At 45.4% G+C, this 23,673-nt stretch overlaps 1 protein-coding gene across 2 annotated transcripts; it reads left to right on the top strand.

Annotated features, from left to right (window-relative positions):
* Positions 1-1,771: 1,771 nt before the first annotated feature.
* LOC309375095 (IgGFc-binding protein-like) lies at positions 1,772-22,882 on the top strand. 2 transcript variants are annotated; one of them, XM_081920486.1, is made up of 14 exons: positions 1,772-1,874; positions 3,805-3,870; positions 4,807-6,078; positions 6,889-7,217; positions 8,967-9,648; positions 10,698-11,296; positions 11,829-12,390; positions 14,418-15,013; positions 15,098-15,668; positions 16,765-16,964; positions 18,048-18,428; positions 19,456-19,742; positions 21,703-21,738; positions 22,362-22,882. In XM_081920486.1, the coding sequence occupies exons 2-13, from the start codon at positions 3,828-3,830 to the stop codon at positions 21,707-21,709; spliced, it is 5,529 nt and encodes a 1,842-aa protein (XP_081776612.1). In that variant the 5' UTR covers positions 1,772-1,874; positions 3,805-3,827; the 3' UTR covers positions 21,710-21,738; positions 22,362-22,882. The 2 variants fall into 2 exon arrangements, with proteins under 2 accessions (XP_081776612.1, XP_081776611.1); XM_081920485.1 differs by having other exon boundaries at positions 10,695-11,296.
* The last annotated feature ends 791 nt before the right edge of the window (positions 22,883-23,673 follow it).

Below are 23,673 nucleotides of genomic sequence, written 5' to 3'. Positions count from 1 at the left end.
CCTCAGAATAGCCACTATGAGTTCTGTGGCAATGCCTGCCCTGCCAGTTGCGCCGATTGCAATGCTCCCTCTGCCTGCGAACAGCCATGTGTGGAAACCTGCCAGTGCAACAAGGCTACGTCCTCAGTGTCGACAAGTGTGTGCCTGTCGGGAGCTGTGGCTGCACCTACAATGGGCTCTACTACAAACCCGGAGAGGAGTTCTGGGCTGATGAGACCTGTGGTTCCCACTGCACATGTGATTCCACCCTGGGCAGAGTGGTTTGCAAACAAGCTAACTGCAGTCAGTGAACAATGTACTGTGGTCAGTGGGGTCCGGGGCTGTCAACCTGTAAGCACACCTACTTGCTCAGCAGCCGGGGGCCCTCACTATGCACCCTAGGCTATGAAATGTGCAATTCTCTTTGGTCATTATCTTAGCTCCGTTGATCTAGGATTCAGAGCTGAACATTTGTTGCGAATTTTATAAATGTATGGTGTTCTGATTGTTTTATTGCATGCCACCATGATTTTTGTGTGTGTGAGTTGGTGGTGCAGAAACATTGTTCTAAACAAAAAAGCTAACAAACAAATCAATCAATCAATCAATCAATCATTTCCTTGGTCTTTGATGAGATTTGCATACCACTTCCCTGACAAAAAAAACTTGTAAGCATATTGTTTGCTTGTTTATAAGATTTCTTTGCCGGCGTCCACCATAAGGTCCTGGGTCGGGTTACAAAAATAGAATATAGAGCTGTAAAAATAGTAAAGCTGTTCCAAATGAGTAAAGCTGTTCCAAATGGAAGAGAACAGTGTAAAGTTAGCAAGAGAGGTGGGCCCCACCAAATAATGCTTTATTGCATAAAGCAATAAATAATATAAATAAAGCAACATAAAAATATACATATAGGTATATACACTCTGACTTTCCCAAAGTAACCAGCACATATACAGAGACATACAACAATGCAAATTGCTATATCAAAATGCTTATGTATTAATAAAACAGAGGATCCATCTGTAAATCCCCCAAATACCATTCGTCGCCTTCATCCATTTCTTCCCCTGTGCTCATAGTTTCCTTTAATTTCCTTACAACTTGTTTTGTTACGATAAAAGGAGATCATTATTTGCCAGCTATCCTGTTCCCTCAGGGCACCATCTGCTTCCACTCCCCTTCTTGCAAACAATGATGAGCGAATGTTGGCTTTTCAGGCTCTAATGGTCCACGCAGGCCTCAGACTCCTAATCTGGGCACAGTCCAGGGCGATCCTGAACCTCCTTTTACACAAACACATGAAATTTGGCTTCCCCATTTGTTTGTTTAACTTGGCAACCAGCTCACTGGAATCTGCTGGTTTGGAGTGGGATGTTCAGTTTTCAGACCTATGTCCTGCGGTTTCTGGTAAGCCTGTGGGGTCTTGCTCATTGCACCAGATTTGCTAACTATGTCACTGCTCTGACACCCAATAAATAATTTATCTTCTGTCGTTGGCTTAGACATGGTCAATTGTGAGCAGGTTGGTTTGGGGGATGCCAGAATATGTTATCATTTCTTCCTATTAATCACCAGTGGCTTTCCCATGGCCAAAACATTTCACAACCAAAGACATGACTGCAGTCTCATCAGGAAAAGGGCTGGTCCAGGAATCTCAGGTCCCAAGTTGGTTGTTATCTTCACAGCCCATTTTAATTTAAATCTATTCTGGTCAAAAAAAAGAAAGAAAAAGAATCCATCAACCCTCAAGTCCCATTGGGGAGTTCCTGGAAGTGGCATTTGTTCCCTATATAAAGGGAAACTATGGAAGAGGGAGAAGACAGAGGAAGGGATCCTGCAGCAGCAACTCCCTCTGTTCTCGATTCGAGTACATCAGAAACACAAGCAAACTGAAGGTAAGAAATGGTGTGGGTTTTCTTTATGAATAACTCCATAACTCCATGAATAACTCAATGAATAACTTCTTTATGAATAACTCCAGCAAAAACTGTTCTTAAATCTGGTGAGAGGGGAAATTCCCATTCTCATATAGAAACAGCAGATTTGATAGCAGGCCACTAGGGTTGCCACCTTTGGTAGGGCAAAATAAAGGACAGGTTGGGGGTGTGTGTTGGGAACACACTCTCTCTCATGACACCAAATCCTTCCCTGCTTTGTGGAGGGGGGTTCCCCACATTCAGCCTCCCACCTCCCTCACCACCCCTGGTCACACTCTTCTCCTTGACTCATGTAGACACCCACACACAGGAAGAACAAGGATACAGTCTGAGTTCCTCACTTGTAGCTTTAGAAATCATTTAATATGTCAACACAAGTAGAAGTTATTAATATTGCAGTTGTTATATAAGGGCTTGTTATTATGACCGGAATGCAATCGAAATTAATAAGATTTTGTAACACAGAAATAAAGAAAATAATCAAACCATCAAATCTAGCATGCAAGGGGGCCACTTTATCTAAATTACATAATTTAGTATTTGAATGATTGACAATAATTGTATTAAAAATTGGTATTGTTATAATGAGGCTACTATTGGAATGTATTTGGAAACTGATAAAAAAAATGTAAGAGAGGTGCTGTAGTCCAAGAGTATCTGGAGGACCACAATTTCCCCACTCCTGCAAGACAGTCCATTTAATTCTGAACCATGCCTATGTTCTGTTTTGACATAAGAGGGCAAGGTCACAAAACTTCCTGTAATTCTGGGTTGCTATCTCCCCGCCAGCCTAACAAAACTGAAGGAGAAGGGTGTTTTGCAGATGTACGGTATGTTGCAGACTAGGACAGTGCTCTGAGTTGCAGCCCAGAGAAGACCTGCTTCATCAAACCAATAGGGTCCACTTAATTCAGAATCCTGCTTTCAGTATTGGCCATACTTGAAAACACCTAGGAACATAGGAAGCTACCTTATACTGAGTCAGACATTGATCCATCTAGATCAGGGCTGTCTACGCTGAAAAGCAGCATGTCTCTCCAGGGTTTCAGACAAGGGTCTCTCCAGTCCTTACCTGAAGATACTAGGACTTGAACCTGGAACTTTTTGCATGAAACACAAATGTTCTCCTACTGAGCTGAACTATGATTTAGAGTGGAACCTTAAAAGTCAGGGTGGGGGCTAATTTTGCATCACACAGGGTGCCAGTGAAATTTGAGGCCCCAATGTCCACCACTGGTATGACACCCCCCTCCAATAGACTTGAAGCATGTGTAAGAACTTAAGAGGAGCCTGCTGTATCAGACCAATGTCCCATCTAGTCCAGCATTCTGTTTTCACAGTGGCCAGCCAGATACCTGTGGGAAAGCCGCAAACAGGACCTGAACCCAACAGCGCTCTGCCCGCCTGCAGTTGCCACCAGATGATATTCAGAGACAGGCTGCCTCTTATAGTGGCAGTGGAACAAGGCCATTCTGGCTAGTAGCCATGACTATGTACAAAAATTATTAAAATGTGCTAACTAAAAGAAAAGAGGAGAGGCTCTTTGGAGTGAGACTATGTGTAATGTAAGTTCTGTAGATTTGCAATGTGCCAAACAAACAAAACACCTCTCCAGATTTCAGGGAAGTATGGCTACATTCATTCACGTATCTGTGTGGGGAAAGCCCATTGGTCTTACTGGGATTTACTCACCAGTATATGAAGAGCTGCAGCTTCTGCATCATGCAGACCCCAGTTGAACTTGACTCACTTGCTCACAAACACAGTTTGGGCTGACAACTTGCGTTGCGAAAAGCTCCAGCTCTTTTCATCTGGCAAATGTTGGGTGGGTGGCTATTCTTTTGGAAGGACCAAGTGTTCCAATCTAATCACAAAATGTATTTTGCAGCCGCTGTTAGTGTGTTGTCAAGCATGGGGATGATCAATCTCTGGACCAGGTTCTGTTTACTATGGGGTGAGTACTTTGTTGCATAACTGATGCTCATTGGTCTCTTTGTAGGGTGTCAAAGAGGGAGGGTAACTAGACAAAAGTCTTAACACCTCTGCCCCTTGTGAATACAAGCAAGATCCTTTCGTTTCTCCCAAAGCTGGCAGCAAAACCCCAAAATCCTGGCTGTACACATATAGGAATCTTTCCACATCAACGCAGCACAAATCAGCAAAACTCTGGAGTCTGTTCAATACTATTGGCTCTAATCCAGAGAATGAACAAAGCTGTACACTTGCTGTGCTTTCTTCTGCCTCCCCCTTTCCCAAATCTTCTCCTTTGTGAATGAGATTGGATTCCCTGACCTGTTTACCAATGACTTTATTTGCCATGCTGACATCAAACATCCTTGCAACTCTTCCCAGTTCATGCAGCTCTCTTTCACTTCCCATGCAGTGTCATACCCTCCAAAACCTTGGGGACCAAAACTGGGGTGCTCTCTCTTTTTTGTCCCAAGCGCTCTGGCACGAACCACCTGACTTGTGCCAGAGCAAGCATCCTTTGGTCCAGAGTTCTGCCGCAAGTCAACTTGGTGAAGACTGTTATGCGAAAGCTGAGCTCACAGCATACTCTTTAACTGAGATGTGAACCTCCTGGTTTTGCAACTGAAGTGCAATGCATGCTGCCTTTTTCTTGCATTTTGCCTCTAAATGCCATTTACTGGGGTTTTGCAATCAGGATTGGAGTATCACACCCAACTCCTGCTTTTGGGTTTGCCACAGACATCTGGTTGGCCACTGTGAGAACAGAATACTGAATTAGACATTCAACAGGGTTCTTCTGAATTCCTTTAGCAATTTGCAGTTAATGAATTCCTCAAGGAGCCCTACTTTAATAGTTTTTAGGCCACAATGAAAAGTTTCACTGACTTTCTCAAACTTCCTCTCCCCCCCCCCCATTTAGGTATTTCAAGTGGTCCTGCCTGGATGATGTTCAACATGCTCCCTGTCACAGTCTCCTCTAGCCCCTTAGGAAGAGAGTTCATCACAGCTTTCATGCAGAACGGCTTGCCACGGATGTTTCAGGGAGATTTTAAGCTGCTCATCACAGGGTATGCTCCTGCCACATCCATTACTATCTCCATGAAGCGGCCTGCCTTAAGAGTACAGACCGAGGTGAATGCTGGCCAAACACTGTCAGTGAAAATCCCACCAGAGGCGGAGATGGTTGGAAGCACTGTCTTTGAAAACACGCTCACTGTCCGGGCTGACAAGGACATATCCATTCTCTCTCTGAACTACAAACCCCAGACAGCTGACACCGCGATTGTCTATCCCATAGCAAGCTTAGGCACTGAGTACTACGTCGTTACCCCAAACGTGGGCACAGATCGCTACAGAGAGGTAGCCATCATAGCTTGGGAAGAACCTACAGCAGTTGAAGTCTACCTGAAAGGGGCTATTACGTTCCAAGGAAGAGTCTATCCCCGGGGGACCATGCTCCCCATCTCACTCCAACCTTATCAAGCTGCTCAGCTACAAAGCCAAGTGGACCTTTCAGGCACTAGAATAGTCTCCCAGAAACCAGTAGCCGTCTACAGTGGACACACATGTGTCTCCAGGCAAGTCCATGCTTGTGACCATGTTTTTGAGCAGCTTTTGCCTGTTTCCAGCTGGGGCACCAACTTCATCATTCCCTCTTTGCCCTTTAACATGGAGTATGACATGGTGTTTGTTTCCACTTCCCAAAAGACTCATGCCAATACTCAGATGGGACAGAGCAAGAGAAGCCGGAATTTGCCTGCTGCCCGGGCGACAATGTATGGCATTCAAGGGACAACTGCCATGTCCCTCACAGCTAGTTCTGGCATCCAGGTGATGTTCTTCAGTGATGGCGGAACCTATGGGAACCTCCAATATGACCCTTTCTTCATGGCAATTCCTGACATCTCCAGCTATTGTCAGGCCTACCACATCTATGGGCACGACCATTTTGAAAACTATGCCCTTATCGTTGCAAAATCTTCGGAGACTTCTGGGATCACCTTGGATAAGAGACCACTGAGTGGTCTTCAGTGGAAGCTGGTGTCTGGCACTGAATACTCCTGGGCATCACACAGCTTGGGCCAGGGATATACAGTCCACACAATAGAACATGCCTCTTCCCCCTTTGGGCTGCTGAGTGTTGGAATTGGAAATGAGAAGGCTTATGGCTCCCCAGCTATTTGTGCAAATGGTAAAATGGGATTCCTTTCCCCCTCCTTCTCCCCACCTCTTCTTCCCTCTCCTCTTCTTTCATCCTTCAACTCAGGGATAGGCAATGTTAGTGCCCTCTAGATCTTCTCATCATCCCAAACCATTGACCATGTTGTCTGGGGCTAGGGTTGGAAGAGAAATCCAGTCCTGCTTGCATGCTAATGAGAAATGACCTACCTTGCACTTCTAAAACCAGTATGCAAACTGAAACAACTTCCATGTGATTCAATGATGTCCAGCTCTATTACGGTCAGTCACACACACACACACACACACACACACACACACCCCACACTTTTATAGAAAATATAGCAAGGCAGTGTTGAAAACTGGGCCCCCACATGCTTTAAAACGCACTATTTTCATATATCATAAATTACAATAAGTAGACTATAGGAACTTTTCAAAACTACGAAAAATAGCACATATTTCCTCATTTTCACTTATAAATTTTTTATAAAAACCACAACTTATCCTGTACATCATTTAAATTACTCTTATTGATCAATTTCTATGCAATTTTTTCTGAGCACCTAAATTTAAAAGTATTATACTTTGAAATACTTTGATCATATTAAAAGATTATAGGAAAGGAGAGGGATTACACTCCTCCCCATGCTCTTTATTTTGCATTCCCCAAACCTCCATATGATTTCCACTCCTACTCATAACTTTTCATGTTAGACTTCTATGGTCTAAGTGAACTTTCTTGTATTACTTCATCTTAATGCTTAAGCCATTATCTACCTGAACCTATTTAAAATGACTTGGTTGCTTTTTCCTCTCACAGATCCCTGCAAAAATCTCCAGTGCAGGACAAAGGAAACATGTGTGGTGCAGAATGGTCAAGCGAGATGTGTCCATGAGTACATGGGGACCTGCCAGGGCTCTGCTGCCCAGGATTTCCAGACTTTTGATGGTCTGTTGGTGGACATTCAAGACTCCTGCACCTACACCATTGCAAAGTACTGTGGCAGTGACTCCACACTGGTCCCTTTCTCATTGGAGGAGAAGAGCAGCAACGTGAACAGTCAAGATGCCACCAAGATGCAGCTGAGCCATCTCAAAGTGTATGGTCACACGGTCACCATTAACAAGGGAGAAAGTGTCCAACTCATGGTAAGAATCCAGGTTCTTTGGTTTGGGTCATTTACATTCATAACTTTAGTGGGGGTGGTGAGAGAGACCACATTAGAGTTCGTAATTTGGATCTATTCCCTTATTATTAAGAAGCTGGTAATTTGGGTAGCCGAGTCCCATGACCCAGGTACTTCCAAATAATTCCTCATATCTGTCTGCAGACGCAGAATTGTTACATGGTGTCAGGGGCTCAGGAGCAGAGGCACAGGAAAGGGAGGAAACGGAGAGCGAGGGGGAGGAATCCGAAGGAAACGTAAGCGATGACAGTGGTCCGAGGTCTCTGAGTCTTTCCAGCGAATCGGAAGACTCACAGAAAGGGTTCCCAGGGTCAGAGCAAGGGGGACACCCCAGGAAGAAGGGGCCAGAGGGGACTCAGAGAGCAGCAGCTGGAAATCGGGACCAGCTTCCCCACCAAAGAGAAGTAGGGGGGAGGAGTCCCAGGTATCGGGATCAGGCTGCTCACCGCCAGCGGGAGGAGATGAGTCAGGATTGGCCACGCCTCCATCGGAGAGCGAGGAAACGGTCAAGAGGAAGGTTGGAAGCTGGGCGCGCGCGCCAAGTTCAAATGTACAGGCGAGCGGCACAGTGGGTAGCCCGGATAGGGAGCCAGGTCCTAAAGCCCGCCGAAAGGAGGGACAGGAGTCAGGGGGGTCAGCGTCAGAAGAGTCCAGGAAGGAGGAGACACAGGGGGGCAGAAGGACCCAGAGGAGAAAGGAGCAACGGAAAAGGTGGAGTAAGGCTAGGGTCTTAAACTGGTGTACAGGGGGTGGAGACTCAGACAGGGCTTCGCCGATCTAGCGTCTAGACGTAGGGCTGCACGCTGCGGCTTGTAAATGGAAACTGAACCTCAATAAAGACTTTTGTACATTACTACCGGCTAGCGTTGGTCCTCTGTGAGCTGGGACCTGGAGGCAGCTCTGACACATGGTGTCAGAAGTGCATAATGAGCTGCAGTAACAATAGTGAAAAAACTCGAGGGATCTCAATGAATCGGTAATCCTCCCTGCCACAACCCCAAATAATCTATTAAATGAGCTGCAAATAGCTCCAAATATCTTGTGGTCCTTTAAATGCTAAAAGTGGGGCATAAGGAGAGTCAGAGACCACAAGTGTTTCGTCCCAGTGACTCTTTTCAGTACCAGCACTAATAGGAATCAGATAAAAAAAGGGCATCTCAAGACATGTTCATTCTCAGAGTGGTTTAACAATAAATCTTGCCTACTGAAGAATCTGGGAACTGTAGCTCTGTGAGGGGAATAGTGGTCTCCTAACAACTCTCAACAAGCTACAGTTCCCAGGATTCTTTGGGGGAAAGCCATGCATGTTTAAAATGATGTAAAAGCGCTTTAAATGCATGGTGCAAATGTATCCATAGTAAGGTTGGAAGCTACAGGCTGAGGAGATGGCCACAAGCCTAGGTGTGATCATGAAAAAATATTGACACATTCATGGAGTACCCAGAGGGAGAAGGGGTCAATTGGAAAAATTGAGCCTTCTCATTCGGAGGAAGCCTACTTCTCAGTGCCCCATGGTGACCCAGGCACCAAAAAGAGGAAAGGGTTATTTTGTTACATGGAGGGCATACTTCCCAGACAGCCTTGGTACCTGCTTTTAAGGATATTAACCAATGGCACAAAGTGATGACTTATCCAGGGGACAAAGTTTGCCAGAGAGGACTATAAAGTGTGTCTCTCCCTTACCCTGCCACCCCTTCTTTTTTCTTCTTAGGTGAATGGTGTGGCAGCCAGCATCCCTGCGACTCTGGAGGGTGGAAAAATCAAGGTCTTTGAGAGCAATGGATTGCCCATCATTGAAACAGATTTCGGCCTCCGTGTGATGTATGACACTGACGGGGTTGTAGTGGTAACTCTCCCCAGCAGCTACTATGGAGCCACCTGTGGGCTTTGTGGGAACTTCAACACTGAACCCCATGATGACACGACTTATCTGAATGGTACCTTTACCTCCTCAGTGGGGGACTGGGCCAGGAGCTGGAAGGTCGATGATCAGGACCCTACCTGTTCAGATTCCTGCCAAGGAGATTGCTTGGCCTGCAGTGATAGACAGGAGGAACTGTTTGGCAGCAAAAGGTATTGTGGGGTCATCAGCCAAGTTTCAGGAGGCCCTTTTGGAGCATGCCACCCCACCGTCAGCCCCACCAGCTACTTTAATGATTGTGTCAGTGGGATGTGCTTAAAAGGAGGGGACAAAGATGTGTTGTGCCAAATAGTGGAGACATATGCCACCGCCTGCAAAGAAGAGGGCATTGCCATTGATGAATGGAAGGTGACATCCGGTTGCGGACGAGCCCATCCTGACCAACAGGCAAATGAGACGTATGCTGAAGAAATCACTCCCCAAGAAAATGTCCATCATTCACCTGGTGAACCCATCCGCAGCAGCACTGCATGTATGAAATGAGAAGTGGTCGCAAACCTAGTTTAGGGTTGGGGTTCAAGGGAGCAGAGGCAAGGAGTTACAGGAAGAGCTCCCTTAGAGCAGGACTTAAGGGACCCTGTGGCTCTCCAGATGTTGGGGTCCAACTCTCAACAGCCTCAGCCACCATGGCCAATGTTGAGGGGTGAGGGGAGCTGCAGTTCAAGCAATATATGGAGGGCCACAGGTTCCCCATGCCTGCCCTACAGAGTAAAGCAACCCTCAGCTAATCCTGTGGCTTTCTCTTCCTGCATTGTTCTGCCCCATGAAAAGGTACAGTCTCTGTGGATGCTCTTGAAGCAACCAGGGCCACTGGGGAAATGGAGAGGGGCCAGCAACAGTTCTTTAGGCTCATGTCCCAGGGTGTGCAATGATTACCTGCAACTGCTGCCCCCATTATGGATTTAGACAATAATTATTGAACTGCTGGGATAGCTCAGTTGGTAGAGCATGAGACTCTTAATCCCAAGGTTGTGGATTTGAGCCCTACGTTAGGTGAAAGATCCCTGCATTGCAGGAGGTTGGATTAGATGACCCTCATGGTCTCTTCCAACTCTACAATTCTATCAACAGACTTGGTCCAAGTAGGATTTGGTCCATCAGCAGGTTAGTTATCTTTATGCCAGGAGTGGGGAACCTTCTTCATCCTGAGGGCCATATTCCTTTCTAGGCAAGTTTCTAAGGGCCACACAACACTGGTGGGCAGGGCCAGAGGCAAAAGTGGGTGAAGCAGCATAGTAGCACACCCCTCTGTACCCCCCCCCAAATGATCAAAGTATACATTACAGTCAGGGAGAAATGCTCAGGGTGCAAAGCAGGGCCATTGATGGCCACGTGAAGAGAGTGTGTGGTCCAGGGAAGGCACTGTAGACCAGATAGAGAGGTGTGGAGAGCTGCATTTAGCATTTGGGTCCCTTCCCTATTTTATAGTTTCTAAAACTGACTGTGAGTCCCACTTGTCTAATTGATATGTAAAAGCAATATCTTATCAAATCTAATCCATTCTTCCCCGCCACCCAGCAGCCGACACCTGCCCTGAAAATAGTCACTATGAGGCCTGTGGAAATGCCTGCCCAGCAACCTGTTCTGAACCATCAGCCCCCTCTGCTTGCAAAGATCCTTGTGTGAAAATCTGCCAGTGCAACGATGGATACGTCCTCAACGGCGGCAAGTGTGTCCCTGTTGAGAACTGCAGTTGCATGCATAACAGCATCCGCTACAAGGCTGGGGAGGAGTTCTGGGCTGATGAGAACTGCCAGTCTCGGTGCAAGTGTGATCCAAGCCTGGGCCAAGTGAGATGCCGGAAGGCCGCTTGCAAAGGCAATGAGAAATGCGCCCTGGTGAATGGTGTGCGCCGCTGCAAGGGGACGACATACTCCACCTGCATAGGAACTGGCGACCCTCACTATACCACCTTTGATGGGAGGAAGTATGACTTCCAAGGCACCTGCATTTATCAGATGGCAGCGGTCTGCTCCGGGGACCCCACCCTCACCCCATTTTTGGTCACAGTGGAGAACAACAACCGAGGGAGTAAGGCAGTGTCCTTCACCAAAGTGGTGACTCTGGAGGTCTATGGCATGACCATCAGTCTGAGCCAAGAGCATCCACGCAAGATTAAGGTACCAAAGGGAAAAAGAATGCTGGAGGATGGGAAAGTGTGGGGAAGCTTTAAATCAGGGAACCTCAGGGGGTTGGACTTACCATTAGCACATTTTCCCCCTCCCAAGCGTTTTCTGTTTGTTTGTTCATTGCTGCTGCTTAAAATGACAATAGCAGCATCTGTGGTAGCAACTTGGACACTATTTTTCAACTTTTGCAATACCCCAGATCTAGTGCCATTCGAAGGCATTGTAGGAATCAGGAGAAATAGTGGCTGGCTGACACACATATGATGGAGAATATTCAGAGAAAATTCTACAGTGTCCTAGTAGTGTGGGAAAGAAAAATCTCAGAAGTGTTCTCAATAGAAGGTCTTCTGAGCATAGGAGGATAAGAAGCTACCTTATACTGATACTGACCTTTGGTCCAACCAGCTCAGTATTGTCAATAGTGAGTTCTAGCATCTCTCCAGAGTTTCAGACAGGGAGCCTTACCTAGCCCTACCTGAAGTTTCACTGAAACCCTATGGGTGGTCACTTTAATGTTTTCCAGGTGAATGGAGTCTTTGTGGACCTGCCGTTCTCCTACGAAAATAAACTGAAGGTCTACATCAGTGGAGTCCATGGCTTCATCAAAACAGACTTTGATCTGAGAGTCAGCTTTGACTGGTACAGTTATGCCAGGGTCATTATTCCCAACACTTACACCAATGCTGTGTGCGGACTGTGTGGCAATGCCAATCAGGATCCCAGTGATGATTTTGTCATGAAGGATGGAACTCAGACGACAGATGAAATCCAGTTTGCAGACAGCTGGAAGTTGAAGGAGGTCCCAGGATGCTCTGCAGGATGCAGTGACTGCCCAGTATGCAGTGAGGCAGAGAAGCAGACCTACAAGGGGGACCAGTTCTGTGGGATCCTCAAGAGAAGGGATGGGCCGTTCAGGCAGTGCCATGAGGCCATTGACCCAACATCCTACTTTGAGGACTGTGTTTTTGACACATGTCAATACAAGGGTCATCATGACACTCTCTGCAGTGCCATCAGTGCCTATGTGACAGCCTGCCAAGCACTGGATGTCAAGGTTGGGAAATGGAGATCAGCCTCTTTTTGCAGTAAGTTTGGGCTCTCCTGCATCTGTGCATCATGTGCTCATGTGCCTTTGCATGAGCATGTGTCAAATATCCACTGAATGCTAAAAATATATGCACCAGTCCAAGGTACAAAACCATGATTTTGCCTCATGTATCAGGAGTGGGGAATCTGAGAGTCTCCAAATGTTCCTGGACTCCACCTCCCATCAGCCCCAGTCAGTCAGCGATAATGGGAGTTTTAGTTAAGTGACTGTTGAAGACATGGCTGGTCCACCCATGAGACAAGGTGAGACAACCGCCTCAGGCAGCAGGATCCACAGGGGCAGCAGCTCCTGATGTAGATCTTTATTCGACACCTTGTTCCTGATATAGATCTTCACTTACATCTTCTTCCCTGGCAGGGAGTGATGGTGCTATTCTGTGGTTTGTTTCAGGTGCCAAAGTGTTTCGAGCCAGCCCCCCCCCCTCCCGAAGGGTATTGTTCTCCCCACCCCTGTAAATGGAGGGCAGATGCCTTGCTCCTCATTGAAAATGTGGTTTGAACAGAGGGCATCACTTTTGTGACCTTCCAAATTTATGCTATTTAAAAATAATAATAATTAAAGATTCTCAGGAATAAACATTGCATTAGACTATGTAGAGTGGCATATCCCAGCCCCAATATTTCCTATACTTCTTGAGTTGAAATAAATACTGTATTGACTTTTGATAATCTAAACAATTGCACACAGGCCATTAAAATTCACCCTCAAAGCCAATTTAGCCTCAGAACTGATCTGAGAAACCTTGTTTGGGATTCCTTCTGTTTCTGTTTTAAGGCGAGAAGGTTGGTGACAATATTGATCAGTTCAATGACCAGTTCATGACGACATCTTTTGGAAGCAGATTGCAGACTTCTGTACCTCATTGGGACTGAAATGCCCCAAGAAAAATCTACATCTGCAATAAGCAATAACACTTAGCAAACAATGTTTGGGTGGGAACCCATGTAGTATACTGGGATAGCTGACATTTTGCCCTCTAGAATTTGCTGCCCCCTCATCACTGACCATTGATCATACAGGCCAGGACTGATGGGAGTTGGAGTCCAACATCATTTGGAGGCCACCATAAGGTGTGAAGCTCTAATTAAACATGAATGCTGGCTTCTTAATCAATTTAGGACCCAGATCTGGGCCACCCTTAGCCCAATCCCAGACACTCCAAGTGTCCCTCTTTTCCAGGGACATCCCTGATTTAGATAAGCAGTTTCTGATTTGATCCCAGAATGTCTCACTTTTCCTTAGGATGCCCCTATTTTCATTGGATAAATGTTGGAGGAGTTATGGAGTTATCTGACCTCCAAGCCATCTGAAGGCAACCCTGTATAGGGAAGTTTTAAAAAATGCTGAATGTTTTATTATGGTGTTTTTTTTAATATGTTGGAAGCTGCCCAGAGTGCCTCGAGCAACCCTGTAAAATGTGTGGGGTATAAATAGTAAAATTATCATTATGGAATGGAACATCCCTATTTTCATTGGAGAAACGTGGGAGGGTATGGAATCCAAAATGCTGGATTGGGCCCAGGATCATTTGTTGTTCAGTTGGGCTATGACAACAGAACACAAAATCCTCTGTTGAAAAACAGCTGTCTACTAGCTTAATAGTCTCCTCCTGGGATATTCCCATAAGCGACCCTTCGACAGTATCATCCTTCCCTTTTCTCTTTACTGGAAATGCGTCCCAGAACAGCTTGCCTCTAATTACAGTGTACTCTGGGAAGTCCTATTGCACTATAGCTCGAAATGATACTTACACAATACAGTCCTCATGTAGGCCATTTGTTCTGTTCCAGTCACTCAGTCTCATCATCCTTCCAGAAAACACTAGGAATCACAGAATTAGGACACATCTCTCTTCCTGGATGAGTGTTCCTTCCCCACTATTCAAGACCACTAGAATTTCCATTAAAATAACCTTTTCTTTTCTTTTTGAAATGTAGGTTGGATGCATCCTCACTGTTAATCTGCAATGGTTGTCATTCTCCTTTTCCTTTCTTCTCTTTCCAGGCACTCCCTGTCCACGCCATTCCCACTACGAGCTCTGTGGAAGTGGCTGCCCTGCCACCTGCAACAGCCTCTCAGCTCCAGAAGTGTGTGATGCTCCATGCACAGAAGGGTGCTTTTGTGATACTGGCTTCATCCTTAGTGGAGATCAGTGTGTCCCTCCAGAAGAGTGTGGCTGCATGTTCCAGGGCAGATACTACAAGAAGGGAGAGGAGTTTTATCCCGGTAGCTCCTGCCAGGAGAAGTGCCGCTGTCTGGACAATGGAGCCACCACATGCGGGCAGTTCTCCTGTGGAGCACATGAGGAGTGCAGGGTGGAGAATGGCATCCAAGGCTGCCACCCTGTGGGGTATGGCACAACTATAGCATCTGGTGACCCCCATTATATTTCCTTTGATGGACGAAGTTTTGATTTCCATGGCTCCTGTACTTACACCTTAGCCCAAGTCTGCAGCCAGGACCCTAATCTAGTGAAGTTCTCCGTGTTGGTGGAGAACAGCATGCTTGACTATGGACGTTCCCCTATTACAAGGACAGTTGTGATCTCTGTTCACGGACACTCCATTGCCCTTGAAAGGGGGATGAAGTGGAAAGCTATGGTATGTACTTCCTAGTGGTGACCACTTGTTTTTGAATTTAAAACCAGACCTCCATCCAGCTAATATGATTTCTTGTTTGCATAGGTGGATGGAGAGCTCTACACTTTGCCAATGAATACAGTGGATGGGAAACTCTGGATCACCCAGGAGGGGAACAATATCATTGTTCATTCATCATTTGGCCTCACAGTCCTTTATGATACCTCCTCGTTCGTCCATGTGTCTCTTCCTAGTACCTACCAGGGACATATGTGTGGACTTGGGGGCAATTTCAATGGTGACACGAGTGATGATTTCATGCTACCTAATGGACAAGTCACCCAAAGTGTGGATGAGTTTGGAGCCTCCTGGAAGGTCCCTGTGGATGGTGCCATTTGCTCTGATGGCTGTGGTGTGGAATGTCCCACCTGTGCTGCAGCGCAGGCAGCACCATACGAGGCCAAGAACTCCTGTGGAATGATCCAGTCCAAGACAGGTCCATTCAAAGACTGTCACTCTTTGGTGAACCCTGCTGAGTACTTGAGGCAGTGCCTGCATGACATGTGTGTGGCCGGTGGAGCTGCAGAGACTCTCTGCCGAAGCCTTCAAGCCTATGCAGCTGCATGCCAACTGTCTGGAGTCAAGATTGGAGCATGGAGAACGACCTCCTTCTGTTGTAAGTCAGCAAATTGTAACCCTTTCCTCATATGTTCTATCCCTGAGGAAAATCACTCCTCTAAAGCTGTTTGGTTCTTGTTTGGCATGAGAGAAAGGTTTCCTGTTGGCACCATTGACTGAGAACGTGTCTAATGTCGGAATGGTGAGAGATAATTTGTAAGTCTAAATGAAGCTGGGTCACAAAAGTATGTACTGCAGACCTTTGCTTGACTGTTCCAACTCTATGAAGACATATCTTATAGCGATTTGATCTCTCTTATACAGCTAAGGGCACAAGTAGTGGGGGCGGGGGGATCACATTAGGAAGAACCAGATCTGAAAGACCATTACAGTGGTACCTCGGGTTACAGATGCTTCAGGTTGCATCCCAGAAATATTACCTCGGGTTAAGAACTTTGCTTCAGGGTGAGAAGAGAAATCGTGCAGCGGCAGAGCAGTGACAGCAGGAGGCCCCATTAGCTAAAGTGGTGCTTCAGGTTAAGAACAGTTTCAGGTTAAGAACAGACTTCCAGAATGAATTAAATTCTTAACCCGAGGTACCACTGTACTGTACTTTCCCAAGTCCATACAGTATATTTTGTGTCTGAGGAGGGATTGCGGAGCCTAAGCTGGGTCTCTCTTTTCAGATACATCATGTTGCTTTTCACTAGCTCTTGACATATTTTTAGAGTACTAGAGAGAGAAGAAGAAGAAACAACTGTTCTGTGTATAATTCTGTTTGTTGAATTTCATTTCCATTGCTCCTTTCCTCCAAGAAGTTCAGCATGGCATGCATCAGTGCTCATCAGCCTTGGCTCTCAAGCTATTGTTGGACTCAATTCCCATCAGCATAGCCAATGATCAGGGATGGTGAGTTGTAGTCCAATAACATTTGAGAACACTAGATTGAAGAACACTTTCATACATCATGGGAGCCAAGTCTTCAGATGTTGTTGGATTCAAACTCCCATTAGCCCTCAAAGGCCAATACAGCCAGAGAGCTACGAAGAGCTGACAGATAACACAGCTCTAGCATAGGCGAAGGAGAGCTGTACAGCAGGTAACCCTTGAGTGCAGATCATCTCATTCTGTACACCTTCTTTTCTTCCTTTCAGCTCTACCTTGCCCAGCTAACAGCCATTATGAGTTGTGCACCCGATCCTGCGATTTCGCATGTGCTGCCTTATCTGCTCCATCTCAGTGCACCGGAGATTGCTTTGAAGGCTGCCAGTGTGACACCGGCTACGTGTTTGATGGGGAAGACTGTGTGTCCATGGACAAGTGTGGCTGTGCTTATGATGGGCGCTATATCAAGGTTGGTGATGGTTTATGAAGCAGAAGGTTCCTCAGCGGTGCAGTGATTGTGACACAGTTCAGAGGAACTTTTGTATGTATTCACACACACACACACACACACACACACACACATGTATATCTATTTATATCTATGTGTCTGTCTGTCTGTCTGTCTGTCTGTCTGTCTTGCTGCAATGGCCAGATTATGGTGTATGTGCTGATTTTATGGTGGTTGTTGTATAAAACAGGAGAGGGCCTCTTGTTGCTCAGTCTTTGCTCCCATTGCAGCAGCTGCCTATTTTGTATCAAAGTTTGATCACCATGGATCTATACAACCATCATTGGACACATGGCAGGGCCTTCTTGGTGGGAGTTCCTTGCCTGTGAAATGCCTTCCCTGGAGATGTCATCTGTCTTTTTTAAAACAAAAAACCCCACCATGTTTATGCTCATTTCATGGCTGAAAGAGACTGTTCTCAGCCACATTGAAATAATCAGCTGCAGGGATATGTGGTTGGTTTTAAAATGTTCTTAAGTAGGGGAGCAGGTGGCACTGTAATCTAAACCACTGAGCCTCTTGGGCTTGCTGATCAGAATGTCAGCCATTCGTATCCTCATGATGAGGTGAGCGCCCATTGCTCTATCCTAGCTTCTGCCAACCTAGCAGTTTGAAAGCATGCCAGTGTGAGTAGATAAATAGGTGCCACTGTGGATGGAAGGTAAATGGAGTTTCCATGCACTCTGGTTTCCATCACAGTGTTCCATTGTGCCAGAAATGGTTTAGTCATGCTGGCCACATGACCTGGAAAGCTGTCTGTGGACAAACACTGGCTCCCTTGGCCTGAAAAGCAAGATGAGAAGTCCTTAATTTTTAATAATGTTCTTCAATCTTCTTATTTTTTTTTAAATGTTTCAAGTACATTTTTTTCTTTGTTTAGAAGAGTGGGAAATAAATTTAATAAACAAATAAAATAATTTTGATTCCGTTTCCTATCCTTTCCTTCAACCCATCCTTCCCTCCTGGATTTACGGTATTGGTTTTGATATCTAAAAGTTGATTTTCAACAGGAAGTCTTATCATCTTTGTGGAATTTCTTTCCAGGCTGGAGAGACCATCATCTCCAATAACTGCTCAGAAAAATGCACCTGTCGTCCCTCAGGCCAGCTCACCTGTGCAGAAACCAGCTGTGCTGCAGGGGAGACCTGTGCGCTCACAGACAAGGTCCGCAGCTGTGTAAGACAGGAAGGGCACTGCACACTCAGCCCAGGAGCCTGGTTCACCTCCTTTGATGGAGCCAAAGGGAAACTGCTTGCTAGTGGCATCTACAAGATTGCCTCCTACTGTGATGAGCAGTCACCATCCTGGTTCAAGGTGCTGGTGGATGTCAGTGAGTGCAATGAAGACACTGTGCCAGCTGGGACAGCCGTCTATGTCTTCTTCCGAGAAGCGTTCATCTCAGTGACCAACTACAAGGAGACTTGGGTAAGCCACTGTTGGCCACGATAGTTCAGTGGAACCTGCAGCCCAAATTTTATGGGTGTCAGTTCACATCCAAAGGCAAAACCCACCTACACTGCAATAATAATAATAATAATAATAATAATAATAATATAATAATAATAATAATAATAATTTAAAAAGTACTGAAGCACATCCATCCTTTGACACCTGCAGTTCTCTGAATTTTGCACAAAAAATGTATTGGGGTAAAGAGTGCATAAAATGCATATAAGTTGAAAGAGCATACAAAAAGGCATTATATTAGGGGAAATGGCTCTGCAACTATGTGTATATGAGGCAAATCTGCATAGAAACACATGTATATGAAGAGAAATTCATACGAAAATGCTGGTGAATTTTCACGAGGACTTAAAGAGAGTTGCAAAATGATGCAAAAATGTGGAGAACTCAACTTTAGCCTGGAAAAATGAGAAACTGGGTGAACCCAAAATTGACAGATTCACCCATCCCTACTCTAAATATCAGTTGCTGGGAGATAAAGCATAGAAGAGCCTTGGTTCTGGGCTTCCTGGAAGCAATTAGCAGGACACTTTGTAAAGCAGGATGCTGGGTTAGGGATGGACCAGTCAGTCTATCTCTAGTTTGTATCAATCATTTAATGAAAGGGCTGGTGCTGTTTTTATTGTAATTATTGATATGGCTTTAATAGAATTCATATATGCATATAATTTTAATTCCATCAATGTTTTAATTGTTTTTAATGATTGTATTTTCTATGTTTTTAGCAGCTCTTATTTTTATCTGTAAGCTGTCTTGAGCCAGGGAGAAAGGCAAATAATAATAATAATAATAATAATAATAATAATAATAATAATAATAATAATAAAAAATAATAATAATAATAATTCTAAAGTTTGTTATGTATGTCCTGTTTCTGCTTTGATCTGCCTCTCTTTTTCTTCTCCTTCTGGAATTAGGAAACAAATTCCATTCACCCCCAATAACTCTCAGCATGACTCTGCCTCAGCCTGTCCTCTTTCCCTTTCAGGTCAACGGGCTCTTGGTGCAGCTTCCACTGAATGTCTCCAACGCCGTGTCTATCACTGAATCTCAGGACACCACTGTCATTGACCAAAGCTCCCAGATGCAAGTTCTCTTCAGTTCCAATGGCAAAGTGACCGTGAGAGTCACGGAGAGCCTGGCAGGGAAGTTGTGTGCCCCTTGTGGGAACTTCAACAACCAAGTCTCAGATGACCTGCAGCTGCCCAGTGGTCAGATTGCAGGAGACATTGCTGAGGTCGTTGATGCCTGGAAGGCTAGGGACTTCTTAGAATGGTGAGTAGGTCCGACTGCGGCTCTTGGCTCTTTGTGATAAGGTAAAACAGCCTCCCGCAGCTCCGTGCCCTCTAGACGTATCAGGCTCCAACTCTCAACAGTTGCTTCCCATGGCCAGCGATGATGGGAGTTGTAGTCCAAATTGTCTGGAGGGCACCAGGTTGGGGAAGCCGGGAGTAGCTTTAGGCTACAGAACTAGCCTACACTCATAGGGACATGGGGGAAGTTGCCTTCTCTCAGGTCAGAGGGTCCATCTAGCACAGCGCTGCCTACTCAGACTGGCAGCAGCTTCCCGGGTTCTCATGCAGGGAGGCAGATTTTTAACTAGAGGTGCACAGGATTCAACCTGGGACCTTCTGCATGTGAAGAATATGCTGTACCTTGCAGAAATGACTGTCACTTCTCTCCAGGGCCATCCCTAGTGCTACAACTAATCCAGAATGCGGCAGCTAGACTAGTGACTGGGAGTGGCTGCCGAGACCGTATAACACTGGTCCTGAAAGACCTACATTGGCTCCCAGTACATTTCTGAGCACAACTCCAAGTGTTGGTGCTGACCTTTAAAGCCCTAAATGGCCTCGGCCCAGTATACCTGATGGAGCATCTCCACTCCCATCATTCAGCCCGGACACTGAGGTCCAGCTCCCAGGGCCTTCTGGCAGTTCCTCACTGTGAGAAGTGAGGTTACAGGGAACCAGGCAGAGGGCCTTCTCGGTAGTGGCACCTGCCCTGTGGAATGCCCTCCCATCAGATGTCAAGGAAATAAACAACTATCTGACTTTAAGAAGACATCTGAAGGCAGCCCTGTTCAGGGAAGTTTTAATGTCTGATGTTTTATCACTTCTTCTTCTTCTTCTTCTTCTTCTTCTTCTTCTTCTTCTTCTTCTTCTTCTTCTTCTTCTTCTTCTTCTTCTTCTTCTTATTCTTATTATTATTATTATTATTATTATTATCATCATTAATTCTGTTGGGAGCCACCTAGAGTGGCTGGGGAAACCCAGCCAGATGGACGGGGTATAAATAACAAACAATCATCATCATCATCATCATACCTGCCTAAAGGCAGCTCTGTGCCTCCCGAACCATTGGCTTCTCTTCAAATTTTCACCCCCATATATTTCACACCAGGTCTAACACCCCACTTCCTCGCACGGCTGCCCTCCTTCCTTTTCTAAGGCCCCATCTGCACTATGCATAGCAAGCAACATCATGCCACTTTAAACAGTCATGCCTCCCTAGAAAATGATCCTAGGAACTGTAATTTGTTAAAGGTGTTGAAAAAAATTTAAGCCACCTCTTTTCCTATCACAAAGTTGCAATTTCTAGGGTTCACTGAGAGGGATCGGCTGTTATCTGGAAACTGTAGCTCTCTGAGATGAATTTGGGTCTCCTGGCAACTCTCAGCATCCTTAACCAACCACAGCTCCCAGGATTTTGAGGGGGGAGCCAAGACTGGTTAAAGTGGTATCATACTGCTGCAAATGTCTAGTGCAGATGGGGTTTCGACCTTGCTGGGTTGAACTGGGTTGCAAGCACTTCCCGCAAGTGTTAAGCAGCTACAGTGGCACCACAGGTTAAGAACTTAATTTGTTCCAGAGGTCCGTTCTTAACCTGAAACTGTTCTTAAACCAAGGTACCACTTTAGCTAATAGGGCTTCCCGTTGCGCAATTTCTGTTCTCATCCTGAAGCAAAGTTCTTAACCCGAGGTACTATTTCTGGGTTAGCGGAGTCTGTAACCTGAAGCATCTGTAACCTGAAGCTTCTCTAACCCAAGGTACCACTGTACAAGGACTTTTTGTTCCCCACTCCTCAGCCCCCAACCAAAAAACGCACATGCTATGCAGAGGGATACATACAGTCAGTGTTAGAAGCAATGTAACAAGAAGAAACATTGGGCCGCCAGATGGCACACCTTGAGGGCCAGCCTCACAATTCTCTCTCCTCTGCTTGCTTCTACAGTTACTGATACCTGCACATGAGATACTCCTTAGACTGGTAAGTGACTCTCCAGACTGCTGTTGTTTCTAAGGGCCCAATCCATGGTTTGTTTAGAATAAGATAAATGAAGAGTGGAAGTCTGCACATCACACTAAGCCAAACCATTGTTTGGCTTGTAGAAGCACAGTACCAGGAGTTGGGAGGGGAGAAGCAAAGCAACCATCTTTGGGAGGAGAAGTTGCTATTTCCATTCCTTCAACTTATGAGAAGGCCAGCCTTCTTCTCCTCCCAACCCCAATTTCTTTCTTTCTTTAATGTGTTCCACTAGCATCCCACTACTAGACACATCCCACTTGCCTTTGAGAGCAATGTCACGTCGTGTTGTTCCCAAAGCATTATGGGAAGCATAGCTGGCAGAAAACCAAATGACCAATTTGAGATTGCCAACACACCTTCCTGATCATCAAAGGGACACCTTAGCCCTGCATGTCCCTTTGACAATCTCAGATGGATTGCCAGCATACCTTCCTGATGGTCTGCCGCCTCTGCGCGCATTGGGTCCCCTCAATGCTGAGTGCAACTTGGCTCCTGTGTTACTGTGCAACTAGAGCATCTATGAAAACAGGCTCAGCCCATGGCCTCTGCATAACACAACTCTTCTTATGCCTTTTCCTCTCTAGATATATCTAAAATCTCAATCTGGAAGCATGCACTGGATGCACAAGCACCTTAGAACAATGCTGTATTTGGTTAAAAAAAAAGAAACATCCAAAACGTCCTGCACGAGTGGAGCATCCAGTTAATAAACGGAATGTGATTATCTACAATAACTGAGAATGGAGCCTTCATGTACAGAGGCAGTAGCTCTGTGTACCACATTCTGAAGACAAACAATTAGGGAGAATAGTTCTCAGCTTCTTGTTCTGCTTGTCAGCTTTCCATGAAGATCTGCCTGGCAACTGTGGGACTCAAATGTGCTCAAGTAGACGGACCTTTGACCTGTTCTAGCAATATGAAGTCCTTTATCTTCAGCCTGTCCAAATGTTTTCTGACGTTTGATGAGAGTTCAGCATCTGATCCCTTGGTGGCTTGTGAATCGCAGGATGTTCAGAGATGAAAATGTGTAAACCTATTGCACTCTAACCAAGCGCTATAAATTCATGTCCTTAACTATAAAGAAGTAAACCCTTTGACAGACTTCTGTTGTTTGTACAAACTCATTTTCTAGCACAACCAGGATGGATGCATATGCTATGAAACGTCTAACCAGTCTGATTTAGCTTGGACCATTAAGGTGAGCCTGCTATGAAATGTCATCTGCACAATTTGAGATGAATAGAAGCAGGAAAATACGGATGAGTCTATTTACAGTTCATGGGTCTCCAACTAAGTTATACTTGGAGCAGACCCATTGAAATTAATGGACATAGCTTAGTCATGTGCGAGCATTTAAGGGTCTACTTTGAGTAGGACTAGCATTGGCTTCTGTTCATTCATGAGTCAATTCTATCCATCACATTCCCACAGAAATGTGTGATTTTTCAAAAAAATAAAAAAGTGTGTGAACATTTGTAGCTATATATAAATATATGTCTTTTACAACGAAATACAGATGTTTTTCCTCAATGCATGCATTTCCAAACGCATTTGACCCTAAAGTAAATGTGCTTACATATTTTAGCAAGTTTTGGAGCCAAAAAAAGCATATTGGAAAATTCAGAAAAGTGTAAAAGTTCATTCCAACGTGTTAGCCAAAGACATGTAGAAGGTCATTTTCATGCCATCATTGCTCACATGATCTGCTCCAATCAGCTGTTATTTATTACTGGGCTGTGTGATGTAAGAAGCACTGGCTGGAAGGGAATCTAAAGGAAATGCTGTTTCCCTGAGGTTGTCTTAAAGGATCTGATAAACCACTGAGTCTACTGCACCTATCAATCATCTCTCCCCCACCCCTCTCTTAAAAGAAACTTGCAGGCTTACATCAGCCCA

Source organism: Podarcis melisellensis, assembly GCF_964234715.1.
Source record: "Podarcis melisellensis genome assembly, chromosome: 8".
NCBI lineage: Eukaryota > Metazoa > Chordata > Lepidosauria > Squamata > Lacertidae > Podarcis > Podarcis melisellensis.
Note: the sequence above shows the minus strand (reverse complement) of the source record. Positions and strands in the feature narration are given on the sequence as shown.

Bases quoted from the DNA above. Each gene is read 5' to 3' on its own strand.
- LOC309375095 (XM_081920485.1), top strand. From the start codon at position 3,828: ATGGGGATGATCAATCTCTGGACCAGGTTCTGTTTACTATGGG. The intron at 7,218-8,966 runs GTAAGAATCCAG...TTTTCTTCTTAG, and splicing joins GAGAAAGTGTCCAACTCATG to GTGAATGGTGTGGCAGCCAG. The intron at 15,014-15,097 runs GTATGTACTTCC...TTGTTTGCATAG, and splicing joins GGATGAAGTGGAAAGCTATG to GTGGATGGAGAGCTCTACAC.